The 26938-nt window shown below is 55.1% G+C and overlaps 1 protein-coding gene across 5 annotated transcripts in view; it reads right to left on the reverse strand.

Annotated features, from left to right (window-relative positions):
- RALGDS (ral guanine nucleotide dissociation stimulator) overlaps positions 1 to 26938 on the reverse strand; it is a 63865-nt gene that overhangs the window by 7198 nt on the left and 29729 nt on the right. For 2 of the 5 annotated variants that reach the window (XM_038156148.1, XM_038156146.1), the window contains exons 1-3: positions 16469 to 17027; positions 823 to 933; positions 213 to 406 (exon numbers count right to left, since the gene is read on the reverse strand). In XM_038156148.1, the coding sequence (XP_038012076.1) occupies positions 213 to 406; positions 823 to 933; positions 16469 to 16648 (485 nt within the window). In that variant the 5' untranslated portion in view covers positions 16649 to 17027. Of the gene's footprint in view, positions 1 to 212; positions 407 to 822; positions 934 to 16468; positions 17028 to 26938 lie in introns of those variants that run through there. The other 3 variants (XM_038156150.1, XM_038156147.1, XM_038156151.1) reach the window with 2 other exon arrangements.

Genomic DNA, 26938 nt, shown 5'->3' on the forward strand with positions numbered 1-26938 from the left:
CTCCCCATTACAGGAAGGGAAGCAGGCAGCACTGGCCACCTCACTGGAGGAGCTCCAGCTTTCCAAAAAGTTGTGTCCACCCTGCCCTGTCCCAAAACCCTCACACTGATGGAGCTGGGAGAAGCCACCAAACCCCCAAGGCATTGCAGCAGGAGATGTTGGGGCTTTCCTGGCCACCCCCAGCTGTGTTTTGTGGCTCAGGGCAGCCTCACCTGTTCAGCAGCAGGTCCAGCACTTGCTTGGTGGTGGCGAAGGCCCGGTAGGTGCACAGGAAGATGGTGACATAGGTGGAGTCATTGCCCTTGAAGGCTGAGACCAGGTACTCCACCAGCTTCTCCAAGGTCCCGGCTTTTATCGTCCGCACCTTGCACGTCTCGTAGAGGTTTAAGGCTGACTCATTCTCAAACTGCCAGGACAGGAGCACAAGTCAGCGGGCTGGGTGAACACGGACACCACCAAGTGCAAAGTGCTCCCAGCAGCTTCACAAGGTCAGGTCTAGGCTGGGATCCCCACAGTGCCTGAGGCTCTCCTGACTGGGAAAGGAACCTGAGTCTCCTCAGACAGCAAACACCAGCAACCCAGCTGAGAAGAACCTGGGCACTTGGGAAACCCCAGGAAAGGCCTTAGGGTTGCCAAAATCTAGATACAAATCGGAGTCGCCCTATTTTTCAAAACAGGGCTGCAGATTGTTTCACCCGTACCCCTTCCCACGCAGCAGAGGGCAACAGGTGCTCCCACTCCCTGCTCCCAAACCAACACATGATTGCCATGGCAGGGAAACCTCTGAATCCTCCTCTGTGGCAGGAGGAGCCCCCAGCTTACCCCCAGCCAACGCTGCCCTTTGTTGGCCGTGTGGTGGAGCTGCACTTTCCGGAGGGATATGCTGTAGATCACGCCATCCTCCAGCTCTTCTCCAATCTCCTGTGTGGAGCTCTGCATGGAAAGACAAGATATACCGTGAGATAAAGAGAGCAAAGCGTGGCAGAGATGCTTTTGTGGCTCCTACGAGGGATCCCAGCAAGCCAAAGGCAGCAGCTGGCTGGCAGCGAGTCTCCCTCACCTGCTCAGAAATGCAAACCAGGTGACACCAGTGTGTCTGGCTGGCTGAGCCTGCCCACAGTGGAGCCAGGACTTTGGGAAGCTGTTCTCGGTCTGTCCCACATCCCCTGGCTCCATGTCTCAGCCCTTCAGCAAAGCCAGGCTGTGCCAGTGCAAGGTGGGACCCCTCACAAGGCAGGCAAAGGGACAGTGACAGCACAGCCCAGTGCCCAGCCCTGGCTGCTTCCCTCCCCAAGCCTCTGCCTCTCCAGTGAGGTGACAGTGGCTGCTGGTCTGAGCAGAGTCACAGTGATCTGAACCAAGCACCCTGGTGCACTTCCCTAATCAATAATCACTGTCAAACCAAGCTGCCCACCAGCTCTGGCAGCACTGGCCACAGCACGAGGCAGAAATCCAAAGCTCAAAGCTGGGGGGAAATCCCAGAGATTTGCACCAGGGTGGGATCAGGCACGGCCAGGACTGGTCTGGGTACAGGGTTCAGGCACCTCTGGGTGCTATGAGGCTCCCATTTCTGCTCTGGAGGATGGAGAGCACCAAGAATTTGGTGAGGAAAGGGGTGAGGCTTCTCAGGGCAGATGCCCAGGCACACGCCTCCCCCAGCACCACATACCAGCACGGGCTCAGCAGCAGCTCCAGCCCCACAAGGACAATTTGGTTCCCTCCTCCTCCTCCTCCTCCTCCCTAACCACGCTCTGCTGAGTCAGTGCCTCCCTTAAGAAGATTTATCCAGATCCTTTTAAACACTGCAGGGATCTCCCCCGCCCTCCATCCCCCTCACCAAATGGCAGGACATGGACGAACACACACCAAAACCCACAGCTCAGCAGAAGGAGAAAATGCCTGAAAGCAATAAGCTGCTTAGAGGGGGAGGTGACCACCACTGGGACACAGGGCTGTGGGGACAAACCTCTTCTGCCAGAGCCAGCCCTCAGCTTTCCCTGCAACTGCCCCTCAAAGAGCCCTGAGCACCGACAACAACACTCTGAGGAAGAACTGCAGTGAAAGGATTTAGGATGGAGCCCCAGAGGTGATGCTGCTCCCTGCAAAAAATCCTCCCCCAAACTGCCCTGTGAACACGGGGACAGCCACACCCAGGCTCAAAGAGGCTGCACACCTCAGGAGACAGGAGCAGAACACGACCACCAGACCCTGAGCTGATGGATCCCATGTGCACCCAAATGCTCTTGATCCACCCTCCTTTGCCAGCCCCAGCACAGCAGTGCTCCCTGCTCTGCTCTCCTCTCACACCCTGCTCAAGCCAGGCTTGCTCCTCACAAGCAATCAAGGCAGGGAAGCACAGCCAGCCCAGAGACTGAGGGGGAGCTTGGAAAAGCCTCTCATTCATGGCTGTAATGAATGAGGGCAGAGAATCCCCCTGGGCAGGGTTACTGACTTTTTCACTTTCTGCTGAACCTGCTTTTCTCACTTCATGCCAGACCGTGGAGAGGTTTGGTTTGCTGAAGTTCAAGGAGTTGTGAACATCAGGAGCCTTTCCCAGGGTTCACTGGCTTCCAGAGCAAGCCTGAGAGCACCCACATGAGGCAGCAGACACCAAACATCCTTCCTGGCACCTGCGTCCGTCCCTCTCTTGTTCCGTGCTCTGGGATAAATTATGACACAAATTTGTGTTCAAGTACACTGCCCTGGGGACTGGCACAACCTTGGGAGAGGGCTGCCAGCACAGCTAAAGCTTTGTGTCCACCGTGGATCAAACATCTACACTGACAGCACCTAACCAAGTTGGCCAAGTTGTCTTTCTTCCACCTTTAGCTGCTGTTTCCAACAAAAACAAAAAAATCATAAAAAAAAAAAAAAAAAAAAAAAGCCATGGAAACATTTCCCAATTTGTCCTGGGCTCTTTCCCAGCCTTCACCACCCAACCTGCATTGCATGTCAGCCCTACCCCTGTGTACCTCCCACTTAAGCTGAGAGGAAAGCTCTGGGTCCAGCAGGACCAGAGCCCTGTACAGTCTAACTCAGAAAAGAGATTTGGTTGGGCAGTTGTAAACCCCAGACGAAAATATCAAGAAAAATCAGATGCTTGCTGACATGCAATTAAATTCATAAATTCAATCGTATGGGAGGAAAAAACCACCTCAGGATCAACCCATGAATCATTGGCAACCACTGGGCAACTACAGTGGAAAGTATTGCCACAACCATGCAGGGTTTTCACTCTGCATTTCATGTCACGTGCAGGGGATACACCCCATTCTGATGTGCAGAAAAGCAAATTTCATTTCCTTCCCATATCCAAGACTGTCAGATTCATTCATTTTTTGCCCTGCTGACTTGTGCGATATCCCCCAAAGTTCCCCCTTTGCAAACCACACACGAAGGCCACAGCTTCCCAGCGGCCTGCAGGCTCCTGCCAAGAGCCAGGAGAGCTGCTACACTGGGACATTCTAAAATTTGGCTATTTATATTCCGCGTGAGCTTCCTCTTTGCTACGGCTGCTCCTCCGGGATGCTGATTGTGCATTCCGCACACGTTGGTCAAAAACCGACCCAAAGCAAAAAAGCAGCAGCAGGACGGAGCCAGAGCAGTCTCGTTCCAACACCGGCACCAAGCACACGTTTCTCCCCTTGCAGGTGAGGAGATGAGCTGGGAGCAGGGCAGAGACAGACCCAAAACCTTGAACTGTGCCTTATGTTTGTGCTGGCCACCCAGAATCCTGCGCTCACACCAGCGAGTCAAGCAAAGCTGAATGCCTTCAAAATGGTCTCTAAAGAGACAGATGAGTGCTGTCCTTTCCTCAGATTATTGGAAATGACACTGTTTCAAAAGATGCAGAGCAGACAGGGCCTTGGAGGCAACAGTCACTGCTCCCCGCTGCCTGCCCTGCACATCTGCTGGAATTTTCTGCCCCTCAGAAGAAGGGAACATGAGTCAGCCAGCACACAAACCCTCCTCCACCTCAGCCTGAGGGTGAGACACAGGTGAAGAGCCCCTTCTGTTGGCACAAGGGATGAATCCAACAGGCCCAGGCAGTGCTTTAAACATCTGCAACAAGATTCGATGGTTATGGCATCTGCAGCTTCCACCAAATTCATACAGGTGGGACCCGGCAGCCCAGAAAGTGAGGTCCAACACATTTCAAGATGGGCACCAAGAAGAGGGAACACACAGAAAGAATGAAGGTTTGGTTTGATTTCTCCAGCTCACTGTGCAATCCTGGTCCTCTCCACACATCAGGCAAAAGGCCTCTGGCTGGAGGGGCACAAGGAAAAGCCACATGTTTAACTCTCCCCGGTTGTGCAGAGCAGAGGCTTTTGCAGGAGCAGCCGTGAGTGAACTCTGCAGGAGTTCATCCCCTGAAATATGAAACGGGAGTCTGCACCAGATGGCTGCCCTGGGCCTGGGGACTGCCTCTTCCAATTGCAGCCAGCCCTGGAGCTCCCACTGATGGTTCAAAGCTTTTGTGACTGCACCAGGGAGGAATTCCTGCTCCGTGCAATAAACTCTTCTGCTCTCTGCTGAATGTTCTCGTACTCGGCGTGGTGTCAAACCCCACGTCTTCACACAGAGGATTAATAAGGAGCCCTGGATGCAGCCAAGGTTTGTGAGCCTGGAGGAAGGGTGTGAGGAACCCCGAGAGCCAGGCAGAGAGCAGCAGCAGGGACTCTGCCTTCGGCTCTTCCCGACAGATGAAAGGAGGGGCAAATGCAAAAACCAAACAGCAAAGCAAAACATTGGCTCAGGCTCTGCATTTTGGGAAGTGTTTGAGCTCAGTCACAAAGGTGGTTTTAGTTAGACAGGAGCAAAGTGCAGGATTAAGTGTGAGCGTGGCTGCATCCCCACACTTACACACAGACAATTACCCAACAATTACCAGGTCTTAAGAGCTCCGGTCCCACGTGCCCCAGGTTAGTGCACTGGCCTCCAAAGGCACAAAAATAATGAACTGTTAGTGGAAAAAGGTATTAATTTCAGCACACATGGAGGAGGCACAACTGCTAAAGTGCTTTTGCTGATGCTCTCTGGACCACAGCTGGTTTAACAATCACGGTATTTGTGTTACTGTGCTCCCTTTTCTGTTGAGTTACACAAAATGCCTGTTCTACAGACAGGTACAGAGCAGCACCGAGAGATTGCCCAAGATTTCAAAGGGGCTGCTGCTAAGAGAGGAGCAGACACTAACCCTGCCCATGGGAAGCCAGGAATGTGTGCCTGCTGGGAATTAACAGTCCCACTGGCTAATGAGACAAGAAAAGGCAGAGCTGAGCCCTGGAGACGTCACCAGGGGTTTCCCATTGAAGCTCCGCGCTTGCACAAGCTCAAAAGAACTCACTGAAAGGTGCTAAAGCCAGGAACAGCAAGTGGGGGTTTGGTCTTTACAATCCCCAGCCCTTTCTCAGAACGATCCCTCCCCGCTAGCAAGGGGAAATGGGCCTTTCCGGAAACAGAGGAAACGGGCTCCAGCACGGCCCGTGTCCAACACCACCCCCAGCTCACTTTCATTTCACCCCCAGGAGCAAACCCTGAACCCCTGCAAGGAACAGCAGCGACTCTGGGACCTCTTATGCAAAGCTGAGTGTATGACATTATGTAAAAGGAAATAGGAAAAAAGTCAGCCCCGGGTAGTGAAAGGAAAACAAGCTCAGTTCTGTGAACCGAAGATAAAGACCACAAAAGCAGAAGCACCCTCTGTCCTACACGTCCAAAATAAGCACACACAGCACAACGCTCTTCCCCATGGGGACTTCCAGGCAAAAAAGCCCTGTGGTGGCTCTTCCCCCACAGCTCTGCCTCGAGGGATCATCCACTCCTGGCACTCACAGTTTCCTTCCCCTGGCTGTGCTCAGGAAGGCTACAAGGACTACCCCGAGTGCTGAGGAAGCTGACAAACATCCCCTGTTTCAGGGGAAGGAAAGGTGCCCACGCTGGTGACTCACGGCATGTCCTGTGGAACAGCAGCCCCACTGAGGGCAGGAGCACTTTGGCTCCAAAACACCATCCCAGCCATGGCCATGGTGGCACTGGGGTGCCTCTCTCCACCTGGGAAGTTCATCTCCCACTGTCTCCTTTCCCCTGAGTGCTCCTGTTGCTGCTGATGGAGCTCAGTCCCCTGCCACAGCTCAGCTGCACCCGGCCCCTGCTCCCCATGCAGGGGTGTCCAGCAGAAAGACACAATTCCTTTGGGTTTTCAGCACACTCTGCCTTCCTTCCTGCCTGCTCCGAGCTGCCTCAAAGCAGGACCGATTCCAGCAGCCCATAAAAACACAGCGACAGAAGGGGAAACAGGAAAAGAACAGAAAAAGGGCCAGAGGCTGAACTCAAACCCACCATGAAACAGGGGTGGTTTTGCCAGGACACCAGGCCAGTGGCAACAGCTGAGGGCCTGTTCTGTCCCCTGCAGTTGCTGGGCTCCACAGCTGGGCTTTCCTGACACTCTGCTCCAGCTGTTTCAGCACAGACAGCTGTGTCCCAGGGGAACAGCCCTGGAGCCAGTGCATCACCCAGCACCAGGATGGGGCAGAGAGGGAGAGAGAGAGGGGCCACATCACCCCATATCTGCCTCTTGTAGGGACCTTACACCTCCTCCCTCGGGCTCTGTGGGTCCTGAGACCAACAGTGGCTCTGTCCCTGTGTCTGTGACCCAGAGGGGCTGCAGAGGGTATCCAAAGGCAGCCTTCTCCACCCTGGCAGCTCAGAGAGAAGAGAAGCTGGGTTACAGAGGCATCTTGTGACTCAAACACGCAGTGAGTCAGTGGCTGGAGCAAGGATTAGGAGCTCAGCTCTCAGTCCAGGAATGAGACAAAGCAGATAAGCAAGATTCCTCCCCCATTTTGCTCCTGGTTTGCTTTTAGAGAAAACTAAGAGCCTTCCCACGTGGAGAGACTTTTCCCACTCTTTTTGTGGTTTGGAAATCAAAGACTCTGCATGGCCACTCCATCCCCAGCCTTCAAGGGGCAGGATCAGAGCCCTGAGGTGGGGAAATGCAGGTGCTGGGGGATCAGGCTGTCAGGGGGACTCCCCAGGGAAAAGCAAACTCCAGCCACAACAGGGATGAACTGCAAACCCTGAGTTTCCTACGCCCAGGAAGCCACCAGCCGTTTGCACCCCACATGGAAACACCACCTCGTGTCCCCTCCCTGGGGACGTGCTGGGATGGGCTCCCCTCGCAGGCTATTCGAAGAAAACTGAGTGCAGCAGGTTTTGCTTCCTCTCTAAGTCGACGGAAAAAAAAGATCCCGCCGACACAGCAGATGTGGCTCTTGCTCCACAGCCCTGTGCTCGTGATGGCCCCGGCAGCATCCCTGCCCAGAGCCAACGCCTCTGCAGGGCCAGGCTCGGAGCAGAGGGACACAGCCCTCGCTCTGTGAGCAACTGCTGCGCCACCGACTCGCCCACACCCCCGGGGCATTACTGGAAGTGAAACCAGAACGACGCGGCTGGTGAAAAATGGTGCATAAAAAATTAATGTAGGTACGGCTCTGCGAGGTTAAATAAAGATCGAGCGTCTCATCCCGAGTCATTTCGGCTCAGAACAAAAGGTTTGTGTTTTACTGAGATGGAACAGGAAAATCTGCAAAAAAAACCCCATAACTGAAACAAGTTCAAAAACTGATTGATGTTTTTCTGGGTGTACAGTAGCACCTGGAAGTCACATGCAACGTGACAGTTCCCCAGTGCCTTGTTCAAATGTGAAATAAAACATGAGAGGGTGTCCTGAAGAGCTCCAGCCTACCTGACCTCATGCTACTCTATTGATTCCACCTCTGGAGCTGGACCTGGGTGCACCAACTGTGTTATTTCTGCAGCAGCAACAGCTGCCAGCCAGGGGTGTTGGGAAAGGGATGGAGATGAGGCTGGCACTCAGAGATGATGTTCCTTCAAACTGATTGGAATAGTCACAGCTAAAATGTCAATTCTGGCTTCACACATGTTCACCAGGACACACAGACTTGTTCCTTGTGGCAGCTCCGGGGCAATGCTTGTCCTTTGCATGCATCAGCACCTGCAAGTGACTTCATCTTCACAAAAGCCTTTACGATCCCTGAGATGCAAAACCTTGAACACTCTCCAGCTCTCAGCCCATGCACCAGCCCAGACAGCCAAAAAATTCGTCTTAAGAAGCATCAGTTGCAATAAAATCAGCTCCTTTTGTCAAACCTGCCCCTTGCCCTGGCACATCCGTGTCCTGCATGAATGAAGCGCTCACCTGGGCACACGCCAGGTGGGATGTGCAGCAAGGGCAGAGCAAAGATCACAACTGCCAGGTGTAAAACACCAGCCCAGCCCCAAGAGGAGGCTGTCAGCCCCTCATGCCGTGCTGAACCATCCCACTGGCCCCACACTGACATTCCCAGAGAGTTTCACCCCACAGTAATCCCCAGCAGCCTGGTTAAACTGTAAATGTAAATGTCTGGGCAGCAACTGGCCTGCTGCAGTTTGCAGAGGGGAAAAGACAGCAAAGCCACATCTGCGTGGAATTCTGAAGGTGCACATACTTTGAAGGTGCTGTCCAAAAGCCACAGCCTTGCCTGGCCACACTCTGCCTGGCAGAAACTGCACCTTTCCCCTCCCTTTCCATTTGAACAAGGTTAATTTCAATCTAGCTCAGACACATCCTTAGCTTAGCTAAGCTGAACCGAAATAAGCCCCAGTGCAATAAACGTGTCCACCCATGTGTTTACTCTGCCTTACTGGCATTCCCTCCACCAAACCCGGCGTGACCGAACGTGGGCAAAGCCCAGAGCTTTTAGGGGCCCCCTCCTCAGAATCCCGTGGCCGCAGCCCGTGCGGAGGAGGATGCCCGGGGGGCTCCGCATGCCCGCAGCCCAGCCCGGCCCCGGGCACGCTCTGCCAGCCGGCTCAATGGCACCACTGTGCTCCCGGGGCCGCAGAGGGGCTGGCAGCGCCGGTGGCACGGCGACAGCCCCGGCGATGGCTCGCTCTTTGTGTGCGTGTCTGCACCAGGGTGACCCAGTAAACAGCTGAAGCAGAGAAAATGCACGAACAATCCAGCGCGGAGGGGCTGACGGCGAAAGGACGGCAGCGATAAATGCGAGGCTTTGTTCTCCGGCCGTGCCCTCCTCGCCCAGCTCGCAGCCCGGCCGGGATGAGGATGAGGATGAGGATGACGCGCGGCTCCTCCATTTGCCGCTGGGCTCTGCTTGCCGGGCTCGTCCCAGCCTCCTCCTGCCACCCGCAGCCCCAGCGTGTCCCAGCACAGCCCAGCTGCGGGATTCAGGCCATCCCCTTGGCTCCGCGCAGGTTTTCCCCTCGCGGAGCATCCCCGCTACTTGCTCCCCTCCCCGCGGCGCCCGTGGGAAGGTGGAAGAGGCAAGAGCAAGCGCTCCTGCTTTGTAATCAACAGAATCTCACCTTGGGAGCATTACTTAAATAGGTGTCAAGGAGGCAGGAGGTGCGACATGAGCAGGTGGCAACATGCCGACACCTGCGGGGGGAACGGGATGCTCCGCCAGCTCCGGTGATTTCCACAGCTGAGGCAAATGAGATTTTGCGATTAACTGGCACCTTTTGGGAGAAAACCGCTGGAAAAGGATAAAACTCCCGCTGTTGTCAACTGTCTGAACGCACAGCGAAGTGAGGTTTGGCCCCGGGTCCCGCCCGGAGCGCTGAGTGTGCCAGACCTGCGGCACAAGGAATGCGGGTGCCCGGGCTGGGAGGACAAATCCCCCCTCCAGACCCTCAGCCCCGCTCTGTGGGTGCGGGTTTGGCCATGGAGCACACGGGAGCAGCTCCAACACCCACAGGTGCCAGTTCCTCCTGGCCACAGCACCCGGGTGAGCCGGTACACGCACGTTCCACCTCCACTCATCTGTCCCTGCCACCCTGCCCCCTTCATCCTCTGGCATCAGCAGCCACAGGTGAGCACTCCTGCAGCTCACCTTCCCTTTTAACAAAATTATTCTGGGGGACACACCCTGGGATACCCAAAAAGCTGAAATGCACAGTGACCGTGGGGCAGCATCAATGTGAAGAGGGCAGAGGGGCCCACCTTCCTTTCCTTTGATGTTCCCAGGAATAAGACCAGCCAAGCCTCAATCATCCCCATCCTCCCAGAGCTTTTTGCTGAGGAGCACACCAAAACCCGTGGGAATGAGCACTGGGAGGGATGGAGCTGGTGGAATACCCCCCCCCAAGAAGCACCTCAGGGAAGAAGCGTTTGTTATGACACTGGTGTGATCCATAGCCAGGCTCTGAGTCACCCCAGCACTGCCAGGGAAGAACCAGCCAGGCCTGTCCTGTCTCTGTGCCAGCTCTCACTGTTGCAAGCAGGACAGAACAGAGTGCAGCACATTGTCTGGAAAGCCAGCAATGCCAGCGAGTGTCACCAGCCAACGCACGGCTCAGCACGGGGCTCCTGGGCAGCACAACTGCAGCTGCGACCAGACAGCCATGAAAAATACAACCCAAAGCAAACAAATAGCAGCTCTCAGAGGCAAGCTGGGCTGCTTCAAGGTGATGAACCAACCTGAGCCTAGGCCTTGCCCTGGAGGGTCTGCAGTGATTGTTGGGGTCACAGCACCAGCCCCAGCTCACATCCCCCAGCTCCCAGGCTCTGCTGCTGCTGCAGGGCACAGAGCCAGACCTTGCCAGCAGCAGGCCACCAAGTGAGCCTTTCAGACAGCTGTCTGACCAAAATCCCTGGGGTTTCTGCCTAAACTGGAGGGTGAGGTTGAACCCCCCAGCTGCATGAAGGTGGAGCTTCAGCATCCTTATTGACTTCCCACAGCTGAGCTTTGCCCCTGCCAGACCCAGGCACGGTGCTTTGCTTTGCCCAGCTTGGCTAAACCCTGCTTTCCTGAAGTCAGTTCTGACTCCTAGAGGTGAACCCAAAGCAAACACATAATTTCACAAACACACTCTGGCTGCAGCAGGAGCCTGGGGCAGGCTCTCAGCTTCAGAGTCTCCATGGAGACCCAAGCTCTGCAAGGAGCAGAGAAAGGCTGCGTGGTTTTGCTCCATCACACGAAAAGGAGTTCTGGTAAGACGGGTAGCAAACCCTTTGCCATGCAGGTTTCCACACAAACTCTCAGTTCAGCTGCTGGACTGTGGTTAGCAGAAAGCAAAGCCGCTCTAAAAATAATGCCTCAGCATTCCAGGTGAAGTTGCCTCCGATGAGTTTCCTCTCCAATCTGCTCTGTTTGCAAGTTAGACCAACTTTTTTCCCCTCCCATCGGCTCTGAGGACTCGGCTGGTGCCTGGCAGCCAGAGCCATCCCCATCCTGCCTCTGCTGAGCCCGGGGCTCCCCAGGCAGCTGCTCCCAGCACCCCACGTGCACAGGGAAGCCGCCCTTTCTCGTCCCAGCATGTTTCTGACAGCAGAGCTCATCCAAATACCAACGGCGTAATGAAAACAAACTGCCGTGGAGCCAGCCGAGGCAAAAGGGCCACGCCAGGAGCCTCTGCCTGTGCTTAATCTCCAGTGACATTCAGCTGTCACATAACTCCTGACCCTCAGGTGGAGGGAACTCGGCGTTATCTAACGCAAAAGTGCTGCCCTGCAAGAACCCGCGCCAACACAGCCCCGGGAATGTAACCGAAAAGAGGTGATTTGCATAACATCACAAAAACAAACCCAAACCAGGTGAGGGACGAGCTCTGGGGAGCTGCAGAGTCACTTGAGCGCACAGGAGGAGGGCAGCGTTTGCTCAGCACAGCCCACGCTGCCACAGGCTGAGAACTGGGAGAGGACCTTCCTGGCGCCTCTGGCAGAGCTGATCCAAAGGTGTTAACAGAACACAAGGCCCCTCCACAAACCCCCCCCGGGCTAACCCAGTGCCCAGAGCAGCCCTTGCAGCTCTGCCCCTGCTCCGACCCCCTCCCCGTGACTCCCTCCAGGGGCCCGGCTGCGATTACTGGGATTACTGGGATTACTGGGATTAGCGCTCCCTGCCCGAGCTCAGCACTCCCTTTCCCTAATGACTCAGGAGCAAAGTCCAAATGCATCGTTCCTGGGGCTGCTGTGACGTGCAGGTGAGTCCCCACCTGGGCAGTGAGACACCTGAGAACTGCAGGATCCAAACATCCCAGTCCTTGGCCCTGCTGCTGGTGCTGCCAGGAATGCTCCAGCCAGGGGCTGCCACACGGTTTCAGTGTGATGCTTCTTCCTGGGCACCAAACCCCGCTGCCAGCCTCACCTTCCAGCCCACAGACGCTTCTCTCTGCAGAACAAAGATCCCACAGACCCCTGGAACAACAGGCACACACTTGGGACCAGCCACGGATGCTGCTGTGGCATCTAACCCACACAAACACATTAACCTGGAAAAGGAGTCGGTCCCACAACTCAAATCTTTCTCCCCAAGGCCAAAGGAATGTTTCAAACCCCAATCCTCCTCACCCAGACCCCACCAAAGCAATGCACAAACCCTGACTGGCCAGGAGCTGTGCTGGAGCCCCCCGGGGCCCCCCGCCAGCAGCTCAGCCAGCTTTGTATCCAAATCCTGCTCCTTAGCAACCACATTTTTTTCCCCCCTCTTGCTGAGTCCGTGGGAGATGAAGAAATATTTGAGAGCTGAGACAGCCCTGCTGCAAGGATATATTTAAATAAAAGGAGCATGGACGTTTGAAAGGCAGTCATTAGACAGCTCTGGAGATAAGGGAGCTGGAGAAAGTGTGAGCAGGGCATACCCAGCCTTTAAATGTGGTCTGGAGTGACCTAAATAAGCTTTTTCCTCCTTCAATTACACTCCCCTCGGGGGACGCAGTGGCTGGTTAGAGAGCTGGGAAGGGGGATGGAGGAGCTGCTGGCCAGACCAACTCAGGGGGCCCTAAAAACAGGCTGTGCTCTGGCCCTAAGAGTGAGCCAGATCCCAAATCCCAAACAGTGGTGGCTGGTGGGTGCTAAATGAGACCCATCCCTGCAGGCACAGCTGGCCTGATGCTCCTTCTGCTCATCACACCCCAAAGCCAGGCCCAGGGAAGTGGGGAAATACTCCAAAACTGCATTTGCTTGCCCCTGCCTGGTGATGCCACCCTGAGAGGCACAAAAAGAGAGGCTGCAGTGGAGCAATAGTGTGACCTGGGCCAGGGGGCTGAAGCTGTATGATGCTGAAGCACAGGGGTGTCCTGAGGGGTGGTTTGCCCATTCAGCCTGTGAACAAACACAGATTTCAGTTTCCAGGGCTGCCAGTCACTAAATCCACTAAAACCTGAGTGAGACCCCAGTATGGGGATCCTCACTCATGGAAACATGGCACAGCAGCCTCTGAGTAAAATAATTACTACACAAACTCATTTGGAAGCTTCTCTGCAGCTTCTCTCTAACCATATCAACAACAATAATAATAAAAAAACCTCTCCCACCTCTGTTATTCCCACCCTGCATCAGCCACCAACAATCAGCACCCCAGGCTGCTGCAGGCCTCGCCACCAAACCTCTCTGGAAGGGAGCCAGAAGGTAGGTCCCCATCCAAGAAATACCAACAGATGATGTTCATCTGGCAAATTGCAGGGCACATATCAGGTTGTGCCTGGGGGAGGAGAGCAGGCTGGGAGAAAAGGATCTTATTCCAAAGGCACCACAGGAAGTGAAAAGAAAATGGCTTTTAAGAGACATCTTTGCCTCTCCCTCCCAGCTGTAAAGAACAAGCACTGACCTACAAGGCATCTGGGCTGAGCAATTCAAGTTTTCAAGGATTCATTTAGCAACTGAAAATCTCCTAATTGTTCAGAAAACAAACACAGCCAGAATTACAAGGACTTTTTTTATAAGGGCTTTTTTTATAAGAGTCAGCCCAGCCTCCTCAGAGGTTCAGCAACATCAGCTGCATGAAAGTTTCAGTCTGTGTCATCTGCAGCATTGTTTTAGGCCACTCCTGGCCAGCAGGACCAGGAGGGCCACCAGATTCACTCTGTGGCTCCTGCTGGACTGGAAAGATTGACACTCCCTGCTGAATATGGAATGGATTGGAACTGAAAGGGTCAAAACAAAAGGTCTGCAAAGCTGCTCTGTCAATCCCCCACTTGAGACAGTCAAGCTTAAATTTTCCATCCCCCGTGGTTAAAATCCTGGTGAGAACACTTGGCTCCCAGGGCCGGGAGGCCTCACGGTGATGCTCACAGTGATGCTCACAGTGATGCCTGCTGATCGATACCGTTGCTGTGGGATACAGGCAGAGTCTGCCCTGCTGCCATCCCCTGGGGCTCAGCGAGGACCAGGGAGCCACACTCCCTGCAGCCTGCCCAGCAGCTTTCCAGGGAGCCTCCGTTCCCCGTGGGACCAGACTATCCACCCACGAGCTCTGCCAAAACCCAGCACGGCTCCCTCTGGCAGAGGTGACAAAGGTCCCACCGTGTCCTGGGGACTGGCACTGGGGCTCAGCAAAACACTGATGGTCCCTGGGGGATCTTAGTCAAATAATCTGCCTTCTCTCAGCGTGCATCTACAGCCCTGCCTGAGCACTGCAGCCCCGCCAGGCCACCACCGTTGTCACAACAGTGACACATTTTTTCCTTTCCTCGGTCATGCAGTGAACACCCTGTGCATCCCAAAGCTGCTCAGGAGGCCACGGGTCACGGTGCACCCCTCTGGGCTGCCCCTTTTCTCACCATCCCTTGGAAACAGGAAAAAATAAAAGGAAGGAATTTCTCTGTTCAGGACTGGGAGGAAAGCTCGAGGGAAAGCTCTGACCATTCCCCAGCACAGCCCAGGGCAGAGATGCGGGCACAGGCAGCTCGGGAGCAGCCCTGGCTGGCAGCTGTGCCCGTGCCATACTCAGGTGAGCAGGGGTTTGCTCAGGGCCATGCAAAGCCTCCCTCAGCCCCATCGCTTTTCCCACATCACCCAGGATGCTCCAAAGCCCCCCTCGACTCCAGAGCCTCCTCCAGCCGGGGCACAGCGTGCCAGGCAGGCTGTCCCCTGGGAGGAGAGGAGCAGCACGCTGCATCACCCCTTCTTTTCCCTCTTTTCCCCCCTCCCTGCTCCTGCTCTCCCTGCCAAAAGCGCGGCCCCTGCGCCTCCCGGAGCGCCGCGGGCCGAGGCTGGACTTCCTGCCAGGCATAACACGAACCAGATGATGCACTCCCTCCAAAGCATGTCAGTACGCCCACCCCCAGGAGAGACGAGCGGGGAGGGGAGAGGGGGGGAAAACGAGCTGGATGGAGCTTTCATGAACTCTCCCAGAGCTGACGAGCTCTGCCACCAGGCCAGGGTGAAGCGGAACAGCCGGAGCCTGAGCTCATCCCTCCCTGACCCGCACTTTCCATCGCAGGTTGCGGGGTTGATTGTTCGGGAGAAGGAGGCAGTGCCCTCCCTGAAGCCCTGGCTGCCCTCGGCGGATATCTGCACAGCAACGAGAGAGGCTTTAGTGGTGATTCCCCCCCTCCACCGCCCCCATTCCAGCGGGAAGCATCCAGAGCAGCACATCTGCAGCTGGCTCTAAATCCCAGCAAAGCCAGACTCGCTGACCCTCGCTGGTATTAACCCCTGCGCCGCCAGGGCTGCGACCTCTGAACAGCGAAATCCTCCTCTCGCTGAGCTCTCCTGACACACCGTTTGCTCCCGATCAGCGACACTCCCACCGCACCGGGACGATCATCCATTACTAAGATAAAAGGCCCTGACTCAGATTATCTCGGGTGCCTCCACATGCAACTGCCATCAACAAAGCACTCGGGCCTCGCTGGGACCAGCCTGACTCTGAGCCACCCGAGGTCGAATCCAAACAAGCACAAATATTTTTGCATCCTCCAGGAAAGTCCTCCCAATGCCCGTAACCTTCCCAGAGGACGCTTTTGTGGTTTGGACAAGCCTGAAGCCTTTACAAACAGCTCAGATCTGAGCAGACTCCTGCCTCCCACTGCCAAAGTCTCAAATAAAATATTAAAAGCCCGAAGTTTTTACAATCTGCCCCTTTCCCTGCGCGCCTGGAGGGAGAGCATCTGGTTTCTCCCTACAGAGCCTGGCAGCTGCCTGCCAGTCCCCAGGGGCACCGGGACTCCCAGGAAGAAAAGCCAAGCAGGGGCACCCGTTTGCTGAACAAAATGAAACACCTAAAGCACCTAGAGGGGCCTGCAAGAAGGCTGCTGAGACTTTTGTAAGGGCATGGAGCGGTAGGATTTAAGCTGAAGGATGGTAGATTTAGGTATTAGGAAGAAATTATTCTCTGTGAGGGTGGTGAGGCACCGGCACGGGGAAGAAGAAAAGCTGCACCATCCCTGGAGGCACAGGCTGCCCAGAGCAGCTGTGGCTGCCCCTGGATCCCTGGAAGCGCTCCAGGCCAGGCTGGACGGTGCTTGGAGCAGCCTGGGCTGGTGGAAGGCATCCCTGCCCCTGGCAGGGGTGGGGAAAGATAATCTTTACGCTGCCTTCGAACCCAAACCGCTCCGCGATTCTACGCAACAGAAATCTGCGAAACACTCCGCGGATGCCCACAAACTCCGCGCTGCCGGCGAGGCGGAGCCCCCCCAAAACCCCGCACCCCGCACTCACCTCCAGCGGCGGCAGGTCGGGATCGAGCTGCGTGAAGCTGTGCAGCACCACGGGGCTGCTCTCCCCGGCCACCTCCAGCCTGACGCCGCCCCAGAGGCTCCTCGCCCGCCGGCAGCCCTCGAACATCCTCTCGGGGCCGGCGGGGACATGGTGCGGCGGGGCCCGGCGGCGGCTCACCATCGGCGGGGCCGCCGCATCCCCGGCTCCGCAACCCTCCGCCGGCCCCGCCAGCCCCCCCGGCTGCCCGGGGAGCCGCAGCGGGGACGTGGGGGCGATGCTCGGGGGGCAGCGGAGCGGTGCGGGAGCGCCCGCAGCAGCGGGGCAGGCGCCGAAAGAGCGGCCTGACGGGGCGGCGGGGCCGGGACGGAGCCGGCTCGGCTGTAAAACTGGCTCTGGATTTCCTCCCGCAGCCTCCGCCCGCCCCCGGGGGCCGGCCCGGCGCGGCTCGGCCCCCTCGGGGAGGGGGGACGGGGACGTGAAAAGCCCCGAGGCCGCGCAAAGGGGCGGTGGCAGGGAGGAGGATGCCGGGGGGTTGCGGGGTGGGGTGGCCGGAGCTCCAGCCTCGGCTGGGTGGGGGAACACCGGGGTGTTAGCGTTGATGGGAGGGAGAATAAGTGACACAGGTGACAACGGCTGTGGGAGAGGGTCTTTGTGCCACCGGGTGCTCGCGAAGCACCTGGGGTTCACGCGCAAAGGAAAGGTGTTAATTGCCAGCGCGGGAATACACCAGCCCGTGGTTTCACCCGAGCATTATCTCAGCCCGTGAGCTCAGCCCCTCGCTGGCCACAGCTGGGCTTCGTGACACGGTCACATCCCCTGCGGGATGGAGGGATGTGACCCGCGGGGAGTCAGTGCCAGCCCTCCATGCACAGGCAAAGGGGGGATTAGGGGCCAGGGCACCTGCTCTCGGCCCAGCAGGGACTCTGGGAAAGCAAAATGAGCCTGGGGGACAGCAGGGCTGCAGATCCCACTTTAGAGAACCCCTGCGACATAATTCTGTTTTCAGAGGAGGAGAGAAACGGGCAGAGCTGTTTGTCATTCATCAGCCCCCTGTGCTGAGCACTGCGTGCTCCAGCCCTCCCCTGCTCTTCCCCTTCCCTCCTCACACACTGCTCAAGAAACTGCATCCCAGGGTCGGGGCAGTGCTGCTGACACCACCAAAACCTGGATTTTCATGCCTCAGCTCCCTCTGCAGCTGAAATAACATCGGCCTCCCAGGGCCTTCCAGCCCTGCAGCTTTATTTGCAGGGAGGATGGAGCCAAGGCTTACATGTCCAGCTCTGCCCGGGGCACCAGCAGCTCCTGCCCGGGCAGGAAGGGATTAACAAAGCTGCCAGGCTGTGATAGGCTTCCAACTGGAAAGTTTACCAGGCAGAAGGATGAGCCAGGACAACGTGGGCTATTGTCCTGCTTTATCTGGAGCCAAAGAGGTCAAAGGGGACTTCCTGGACATCCTGGGAAAGGGGACCCAGCCCAGCAGCAGGGCCTTGCACTGCCCGTGGCAGCCCCACATCTTTGGGGGCAACGCACACTTTAAGCCTGCCCAGGCACGGAGATCCAGCCCTGATCCCTGCCCGGCTCCCCCTGCAGTGCCAGGTGGGTCAGTGGAGCTCTCTCCACCGCAGAAGGATGTGATGCTGCTCCTGCAGAGGTGTCCCCAGCCCCACTGACACGTCACGCAGGAACCACGTGGCCCTGCAAGATGTGCTGTGAAACTCGGTGCTGTGCATCACTTTGCTCAGGACACGCTGCAATCAGAGGCAGAGATGTGCTGAAATCAGAGGCAGGGACCTGCTTTCCAGCAGAAATCAGCGTTGCCTCTCCGGGCTGTGAAATATTTCAGAGGGAGACTCTGCTTTGCTTCACGCTGGAGTCTTAGGGCCGAGAAATCGCAGCCCACCCCTGGAATCGCTTGGCAGGGCTCGAATGCACACAACAAACAACAGCAGCACTCATTTCCAGCCCTCCCAGAGCCTCCAGCTTCGTCTGACCTCTGCAGGAAGATGCAGCTCTGTTTGTTGGGCAATTTTCACCGTCCCTCGGTTGACCACTAAAGATGGTTTCAGGGGAAAAACACTTCTGATAATGGATAATAAATAATATAAGGCAGGAAGGCAACTGCAGGGGTTTAAAAATAGCCACTCAGTTTCCTCTCTCATCTCTTGGGAACCTTCTGGGTCTGAAAAGCAAAACACTCAAAGCAGGGTCAGGAGCCCAAGTTCAGGATGTTTGCTCTGCGTAGCTAACCCCAAACACTCAGCCGTCAGGGGCAAGGCTCTTGAAAAATCATGAGATTCAAAACAAATAACTTTTCAGGGCTTCTTATTTGCCTCTAAGCACGCAGGTGAAAGGGAACAGGCAGGATCACAGCCTCAGGTTTCCCTCCAGAATCCTTGAAGGTGGAGAAATTGTTGCAAAATGTGATTCATTGACATGCACGTGACTTCAGGGATTTAAGAGAACGATCAATGCTTGAGTGACTCATTAAAAAAATACACTGTCCATTTGCACTTGGCAAACTCAGCCAGAAACTTTTCACAACACACTGAGCTTTTCCATGGCATCTGTAAATGTCCCGTCGACTCTGGCAGGCCCAGGAATTGGGTGCTGTGAGAAATCCACCAAGTTTTGTCTTTCCACCACTCTGAAATCAGCTCTGGATGAATACAAACCCACACGGCCAACACCGGAGCAGCTCTGCTCCTCTGCTGCAGTCTCCAGCCTTTCCTGCAGGGCCAGGAACGTGGAGAGGGTAACACAGAGAAACTTTTGGAAACTATAAGCCAGTTTTCTGGTTTGGGAATCAATTTGGGTCAATCGATTATAGTCAGGACCTGCAGATTCAGACCTCAGTTAATAACTGGGCTCAGCCTGGACCCTGAGTTGTCTCTTCCCAGCAAGTGGTGTCTGAGCATTCCCTCAGCTACATCCTCCAGGCCTCCTTTGCTTCCATCTCCCTGCTCTGCTGCTGAGTGGGGCTTTCCAGCACATTTCCTACAGGGCAAAACTCACAGTGATCCAGTTCCTGTGCTCAGTGGGGCTTTTTTTGCCATCAAGTGAGGCTGCCCACCCCAAAACGTGGCTCGTAAGCACTCCCACAGGAGTTGCTCCTGCCTGGCATCAGCTCCCTGCAAACAATCCAGTGCTCCTGCCAGCACCCCCAGGGCCCTGCCAGCACCCCCAGGGCCCTGCCAGCACCCCAACAAACCCACATTCCCTTTGAGCCTCAGTGAAACCGCAGCAGCACCGATGCCAAGAGCTGCAAAGAGCTGATCTCAGTCCCGAGCAGAGAAGGCAGGAATCACCCTCACCACCTCTACCTGAGCCCCTCTGGAGCACCACACACCTCCAGCTCTCACTGATGCACCAGAGAGGGACCCAGGACCCAAACCAGCAGCCTCCGAGGGGAACTGGGCTGCTTTATGTGGGAGTTGCGACATTATCCGGCCTCTGTCCCAGCTCTGGCACCAGCTCACAAGGCGAGTCTGTGTCAGGCTCTGACATGGAGCCCTTAGCACTTCCTGCTATTGTGCAGCTGGGGAAGCCCTTTTTCTTGCTGTTTATAAGGCATTTTAGAGGAAAAGTGCTACCTAGTTACAAGAATTACCAACTGGAGGTTAGGCATTAAGTGCTAGATCAAAATCTTTTGGGCATTCCAATTTTAATTGGAAAAGACTTTTGTTTTCACTGCCCAGGCTCAGCTGGAAGGTTATTATTATTATTATTATTATTATTATTATTATTATTATGTAAACAACCAGTACTATCTCTTCTACTTAAGGATGGGGGGGAAAGCTTGAGCAAGAAGGGAAAACAATGTCACTACTCTGTTCATACAATCTGTACAGAGACGTGAGATTGGGTCCCCCCAGATTTGGGGACCAACAGACCCTCACAGACCCAATTCTCACTCCCAGCATGATCAATGCCCTGATTTAACCAGGTCTTAGATGAGAGCCACCCACCACATGCCACAGCTTACGGCAGGCACGGATTTTGGGAGATTCTCTGCTGAGTATTTCAGATCCAGGGCAGTTGGATCACTCTGCCTCCAGGTTTTGGGCTGTTTTTGACAGATCAGGCACGGTGAACTCTGTGCTGGCAGGGAGGAAGGCTGGCTCAGGCTCTCCTGTCCTTTGTGCCCCTTGTGCCAGCTGCAGCACCCCCTGCTCCCCTCGGCTCACATGGGCAGCCGGGTTAATTTGGGAGCACAGCTCTCCTCCACACCAAGCATTAACACGGCCAGGCAAGCCCCTAATTACTGTCAGTTCCTAGCAGAGGAAGCACAGCAAATCCCTGGGCAATCAGGATCTAAAAGTCTCCATCCAGCCCTTCTGTGTTTCATTTCCTGCAGCCCGTGTGCGCAGCTGGGCTACGGCAGCTCCCGCCGAGGCTGCCGGCTCCTGAAGCTCAGCAATTATTCCAAAAGCCTTGGAGATTCAAGAGCTTGCAGGAATATTTCTCCTCCATCCTACTCCTTACACCACTCCCTCGGCCGTAGCGGAATCACAGATTTTTGGGGGGTTGGGTTTTTTAGATTCCAACAGGTTTGGGTTGAAAGGGATCTTCAAGATGGTCTCGTTAACCCCTGCCATGCACAGGAACACCTTCCTCGAGCCCAGGGTGCTCCAAGCCTGGCCTGGAACGCTTCCAGGGATCCAGGGCAGCCACAGCTTCCCTGGAAAACCTGTGCCAGGGCCTCACCACCCTCACAGGGCACATTTCTTCCTAATATCTAATCTAAATCCACTCTCCTTCCTTTTAAAGCCATTGCCCCTTGTCCTGTCACTCCAGAGCCTTGCACAAAAATCCCTCGCCAGCTCTCCTGAAGCCACTTCATGCTCTGGGATGCTAAGATTGCCCCAAACCTTCTCTTCTCCAGGCAATTTATCAAGTATTTGAGGAGCTTCCATTAGGGCAGCAAGCAACGACACAAACATCTGTTTTCCAAACTTTCTGACCTCTAAAAGCTCATCAGAACAAGGCCGACGTGTGAGGCGGGGGGAGATCAAGCCACTTTCTCAGAAAGAAGCAACCAGCACACTTCAAGCAGGCACCTGGATTCCTTCACAGCAAAGAAGAAAAATAAGAGGCAAGACACTGTTATTAATATCAAAATGTGCCCAAAAAAGCTGAGGACAGCTGGGCCCAAGGTGTGAAAAGCACCGAGAGACCTCAGGGCGTTTGGCAGGGCACTGCTGGCAGGGGGATGCAGGGACCAAAGCTCGTGATCACAAGACACCCAGGGAGTTTTAGGGACACCCCCAGAGCAGGAGGAAGCTGCAGCTCCTGGTGGCAGCGTTTTCCCTTCTCCCACGTGGCTCTCCCCAGAGCGCAGAGTTCAGCAGGCTGCAAACACAGCAGAGCTCCTGCGCTAAGGACCATTATTTCTTGAGCTGTTTGTCTTTAAATCAGCTTTTATCTCGCTATCACCTTTGGCCAGAATGCTTCAGTCGGCTCTTTTAACAAATACCATCTAAGGTGCCGGCGAGCAAAAGGAAAACAGGAAAAACATTTCTCCCTGTTGCTTAGCAATCAGTGTGTGGCGGGTTCAAGGCTCCCAGGTGCTCCGTTATTGTAATTTCCATCCTTGCTTGCTTGGCTTCTCTGCAGAAGAGCCAGGGAAAGGAAAACCACTGGTGGAAAAGAGGGGAAAGGTTATGGAGCCACAAAAATTTTCAGGGAAAGGTGGGAATAGGTGTAGCCGCTCGGGATAAGGGAAACTCAGTTCTGAAATCAAGCTGTTCCTTCTCATCTGCCAGAAAAATCCGATGAAATGGTGAGATTTCATTTTATATTGGAAACACACATCCACCACCTGGGTGGATACAGAGCAGAGCAAGGCTCTGGCTCTGCTCACCTTTCCAAAACACATCCAAGGGCAGGCAGTACAATTTTCCACCCACGACAACCAGCCAGAATGACACGTTCAGCTGAGTCGTGTAAAAGGAGAACCCCAGAAACAAGAGGCTCTGGAAACTGATCTACTGAGAAATCCCAGTGGATAACAGGGAAACTTTGCTTGGCAGAGCAGCTCTTCCTCCTCCTCCTCCTCCTCCTCCTCCTCAGCTCCTACCCCAGGCCAAGCTCCAGCCTGGTGGGCTGTGCTGCTGCAGGGACAGGTACACCCACCTCACCTGTGCCTACAGATGGGGAATTGGGACTGGCCCGTGCATCCAGCCAGGAGAGCAACAGGGCAGCTTTATTCCAGCTTTATTCCTGCTTTATTCCAGTTTTATTCCTGCTTCATTCCAGTTTTATTCCTGCTTCATTCCAGTTTTATTCCTGCTTCATTCCAGCTTTATTCCTGCTTAATTCCAGCTTTTTTCCTGCTTTTTTCCAGCTTTATTCCAGTTTTATTCTAGTTTCATTTCAGCTTTATTCCTGCTTCATTCCAGCTTTATTCCAGTTTCGTTCCAGCTTTATTCCTGCTTTATTCCAGCTTTACTCCAGTTTTATTCTAGTTTCATTCCAGTTTTAGTCCTGCTCTATTCCAGTTTTATTCCTGCTTTATTCCAGTTTTATTCCCACTGGCTCTGCTGGGCTAGGGAAGACCAGGAGAGGCTCCCCCTGCCCCCTGCCCAGGTGCCAGCACATGCAGGGCGTCCCTGGGGACGTGCTGTGACCCCACACTGCTGCTCCCCTGGGGACAGGGATGCAGGCTGTGTCACCACCCCAGCACAGACTCAGCTCCCTGAACCTGCCCAGCACCAGGTGCTGCCCTGCTGCTGGAAGGACGTGCCTGGACACACACAGGGGAGGGAGTGATGCCACAGAGCTGCTGAGAAGTCCAAGAGAAAAGCGATGCCACAGCACAGGCACAGGGAAGAAGCACATGGGGTTGATAGCTTGCACAAGATTATAGTATATCCAAAGGCCAGCTTGAAAATGGACCCAAACAGGTTGTAAGGTGCTGAGTTGATCTGAAGAGATACAGGTAGGAAAAGAAAACAGATTTGCAGAGTTATCTCAGTATAGGAATAAGGTGGAACGGATTTAAATGCCGGATCTTGGGGATAAACACAGCAACAGCAAACTTACACACACACAATATTAATAACACCAATAAATAACTGAGATTGCTGAAAACAAGAAACCCAGTTCAACAGGAACAGAGCCCCTTAAGAGGGGATATGAAAAGGATGTTCCAACAATGGTCCTGTATCTCCTCTGACCGCACAAACGTCAGGGAAAGCATAAATCAAAGCCCAGACACGTCGGGAGGCTGCAGGAAAGCTTGATCTGAAGTGAGGAGTGAAACCTTGGAGCCAGGCTCCAGCAGAGTGAAGAGCTGATGTGATTGAAAGCCAAGAGAGGAGCCAGAGGGCCAGAACAGCCTCAGGGATGAGGGAGAGGAGCTGCAGGACGAGCAGCAGCAGCAGAGACGTCCGGCAGCTGGACCAGCAGCCAGCACGCCCTGGTGCTGACACTGCACAGCCCCTGCCAAGTCACCTGGGCCAAATTCACCACGGGCTGGGCAGGGATGCTGTGAGGGGACATGAAAACATTCTGCTGTAACAGCCTGAGCACACACTTACTGGTGCTGGCCACGTGAGAGTCGGGAAAAGGGGCTGGCAAGAGCTGGAAAGGGAAAGTTTCACTGCCCAGCCCCGAGCTGGCTATTGCAGAGATGAAACAAACAGTGACATGGCTGAAAAGTCAATTAAGGATTGGAAAAGTCTTTCAGTATTCCCAGGTATTGTTAGGCGCTCAGGCAAAGGATGTTTAAAAAAAAAAATTATTTTCCCTTTGGTAATTACCACTTTGAAACGTTTCCGCTCCGCATTGTTTGAGAGGGGGAAGTTACTCCAGGGCCTCTCTCCATGGCCAGCAGAACTCTTTTCGTTGTGGGGGTTTTGGCTTGGAGGAGCAGTGCTCTCCCAAACAATACCATGTGCCAGCAGCTGAGGGCCAGGTTTGTCCCCTCAGAAATATCAACAAGCCCATCAAGTGCCACCAAGTCACACCACGGCTGAGCCCGGCCACAGTGCTGCCGACCCTCCCAACTCTTTACTTTCGAGGCCATGATTTATGTTGTTTTTCCTTCAAGCCTTGGCTCTGGGAGTCACATTGAGAGCCAAAAGAATTTCAGGTTTTATTAAAATAAAAGGTTATCCCATGAGCACTGAAACTACTTGTGTTGCTTCCTATGGTTCTGTGTCTCAAGACTGCTTTTGGTGCCTAAAAATGCACGAACCGAGAACGAAAATGTTTTTGCGGTTAAGTGTTTGTAAGAAGCATCTCCCACGTGGATTTGCTGGTGTCTAATAATACATGAACTCATGCTACAGATGTTTTGGGCCATTTACAAGATTCTTTTTCTCCTCTCAGCCATCTCATTTCATCATCTCTGCATAGACTTAATTATCTGCGAGCCCTCAGCCAGACCTGCACAGGTCGACGGGTTCAGAAGTCATCTGGGGACAGAGGGCACAGCCAGAGGGACACCGTGACAGCAGCAGCCTGACTTTGGTAGGAAATTAGATTTTAAGCTCTTCTGGCTCCCCTAACTGCAGGGAAACCAGTGAGGAAACATGACCTGAGCTCTTGCAGTGGGGTCAGGGGGCAGACAGCGGGACAAGCTGCCCCCCGAGGGGATCACCCAGCCTCTCACTGCACTGGGGCCCTGAGGAGCTTCCCCCCTCTTTGCCTCCCGTGGCACAGAGGGCACGGCCTGATCCATCCCCTCCTGAGCTGCCAGCACCATTGCAGGGTGACTCTTTAACCCCAGCAGTGAGGATCAGCCCTGAAACGCATGGAGGGTTCGTTTCCCAATGCCACTCGTGCCACGCGGGCACCGAGCAGCGTCAGGGTTTCCATGACACGTGGCCACGTAACACGGTGGCACAGACGGTGCCACCCAGCCAGGGCATGCACTGAGTCATCTCTCACAACAGCCAAACCCCTGGGGAGCTTCCCTTTCGCCCTCCTTGCCCCGGCCCCAGCTGAGAGTCACCTTTGACAAAGCTCCTTCGCAGGGCGGGTGTGCCAGGGCACAGCTGGCACTCGGGAGCCCCTGGGAGTGGAATTGTGTCACAGGTCTCAGACGGGGTCCGGTGCCATTCTGAGGCCAGCTGGACTGTCGGCAGCAGCCAGGTCTTCGATTATAGATAAATAAATAGCTGGGGAGGGCTGGGAGGGCCAGTTCCCCCCAGGGGCTGTGGGTGCAGAGGCGTCGGGAAAAGGTGGAGCTGCTCCCACTTAACTTGTCTGTCTCCTCCCCTGTGCTTCCCGCATCCCTCTCCGCCAAACAGAAAGGGAAATCCGGGATTTTCAGCTGCTTTTGATTCCCTCTTGCTCTGCACACAGCTGGGTGGGGAGGGATTAGCCTCCATTTCCTGCTTCCAGACAGCTCCAGGACTGCCCAGGCAGGATCCCCCTGGTCAGGGGCTCCCCGAGCCACGACCACAACACTGCCAGGCCCCCCAGGACTGGAGCAGCTCCTCTCCCCAGAGCCCCCAGAAGTGCCTCCCAGCTGCTGTGCTCGGCCAGCCCAGGCTCTGGCACCACAAACCACATTGCCCCTCCTTCCTCGCTGGGTTGCAGTTTCTAACTCACGCTCGGTTTCCAGTATGGGAAGGAGAAGTGCTGGGAGGGCCCTGTGATGAAAGAAAAACCCCTCACTCTCTGAGCAATGCACACGGGAGCCTAAAGGGAGAAGGATGAGCAGAAAGGGGTTATTAAGGGAGATTTTTGGGTGCTGCTTTCCTGGCAGGGAGGAGAGGAAGCCCCCTCGTGTCAGGTCAGCACTGTATTTCCCTGTCACCAACATCACAGCCAGACACTACCAAGATTGTCACACCCAAACCAGCCCTGCCCTCCCAAACAGCTCCTCAATACACCCAAACCAGCCCTGTCCTCCCAAACAGCTCCTCAATACACCCAAACCAGCCCTGTCCTCCCAAACAGCTCCTCAATACACCCAAACCAGCCCTGCCCTCCCAAACAGCTCCTCAAGACACCCAAACCAGCCCTGTGCTCCCAAACAGCTCCTCAATACACCCAAACCAGCCCTGCCCTCCCAAACAGCTCCTCAATACACCCAAACCAGCCCTGTCCTCCCAAACAGCTCCTCAAGACACCCAAACTAGCCCTGTGCTCCCAAACAGCTCCTCAATACACCCAAACCAGCCCTGTCCTCCCAAACAGCTCCTCAAGACACCCAAACCAGCCCTGTCCTCCCAAACAGCTCCTCAATACACCCAAACTAGCCCTGTCCTCCCAAACAGCTCCTCTATGCCTCCAGGTGAAGGGCCCGATGCTCACAGCTGTTCCCTGGGAGCTCACACCATCTGAATTACAAAGGCAGCTGTCAGCGGGATTTGGATTGGGTGTTTCCCACTCCTGAGCTGTCAAGTGGAAGCCAAAACCCAATGTCCCGCTGCCAAAAGCTGCTGCAGCCCCAGCACATCCAGGGACAACCCCAGCACAAGCCCAGAGAAGCCAGGGGAGGAGTGAGGACACAGGGCT

This window comes from Motacilla alba, chromosome 17 (assembly GCF_015832195.1).
Source record: "Motacilla alba alba isolate MOTALB_02 chromosome 17, Motacilla_alba_V1.0_pri, whole genome shotgun sequence".
NCBI classification, from domain to species: domain Eukaryota; kingdom Metazoa; phylum Chordata; class Aves; order Passeriformes; family Motacillidae; genus Motacilla; species Motacilla alba.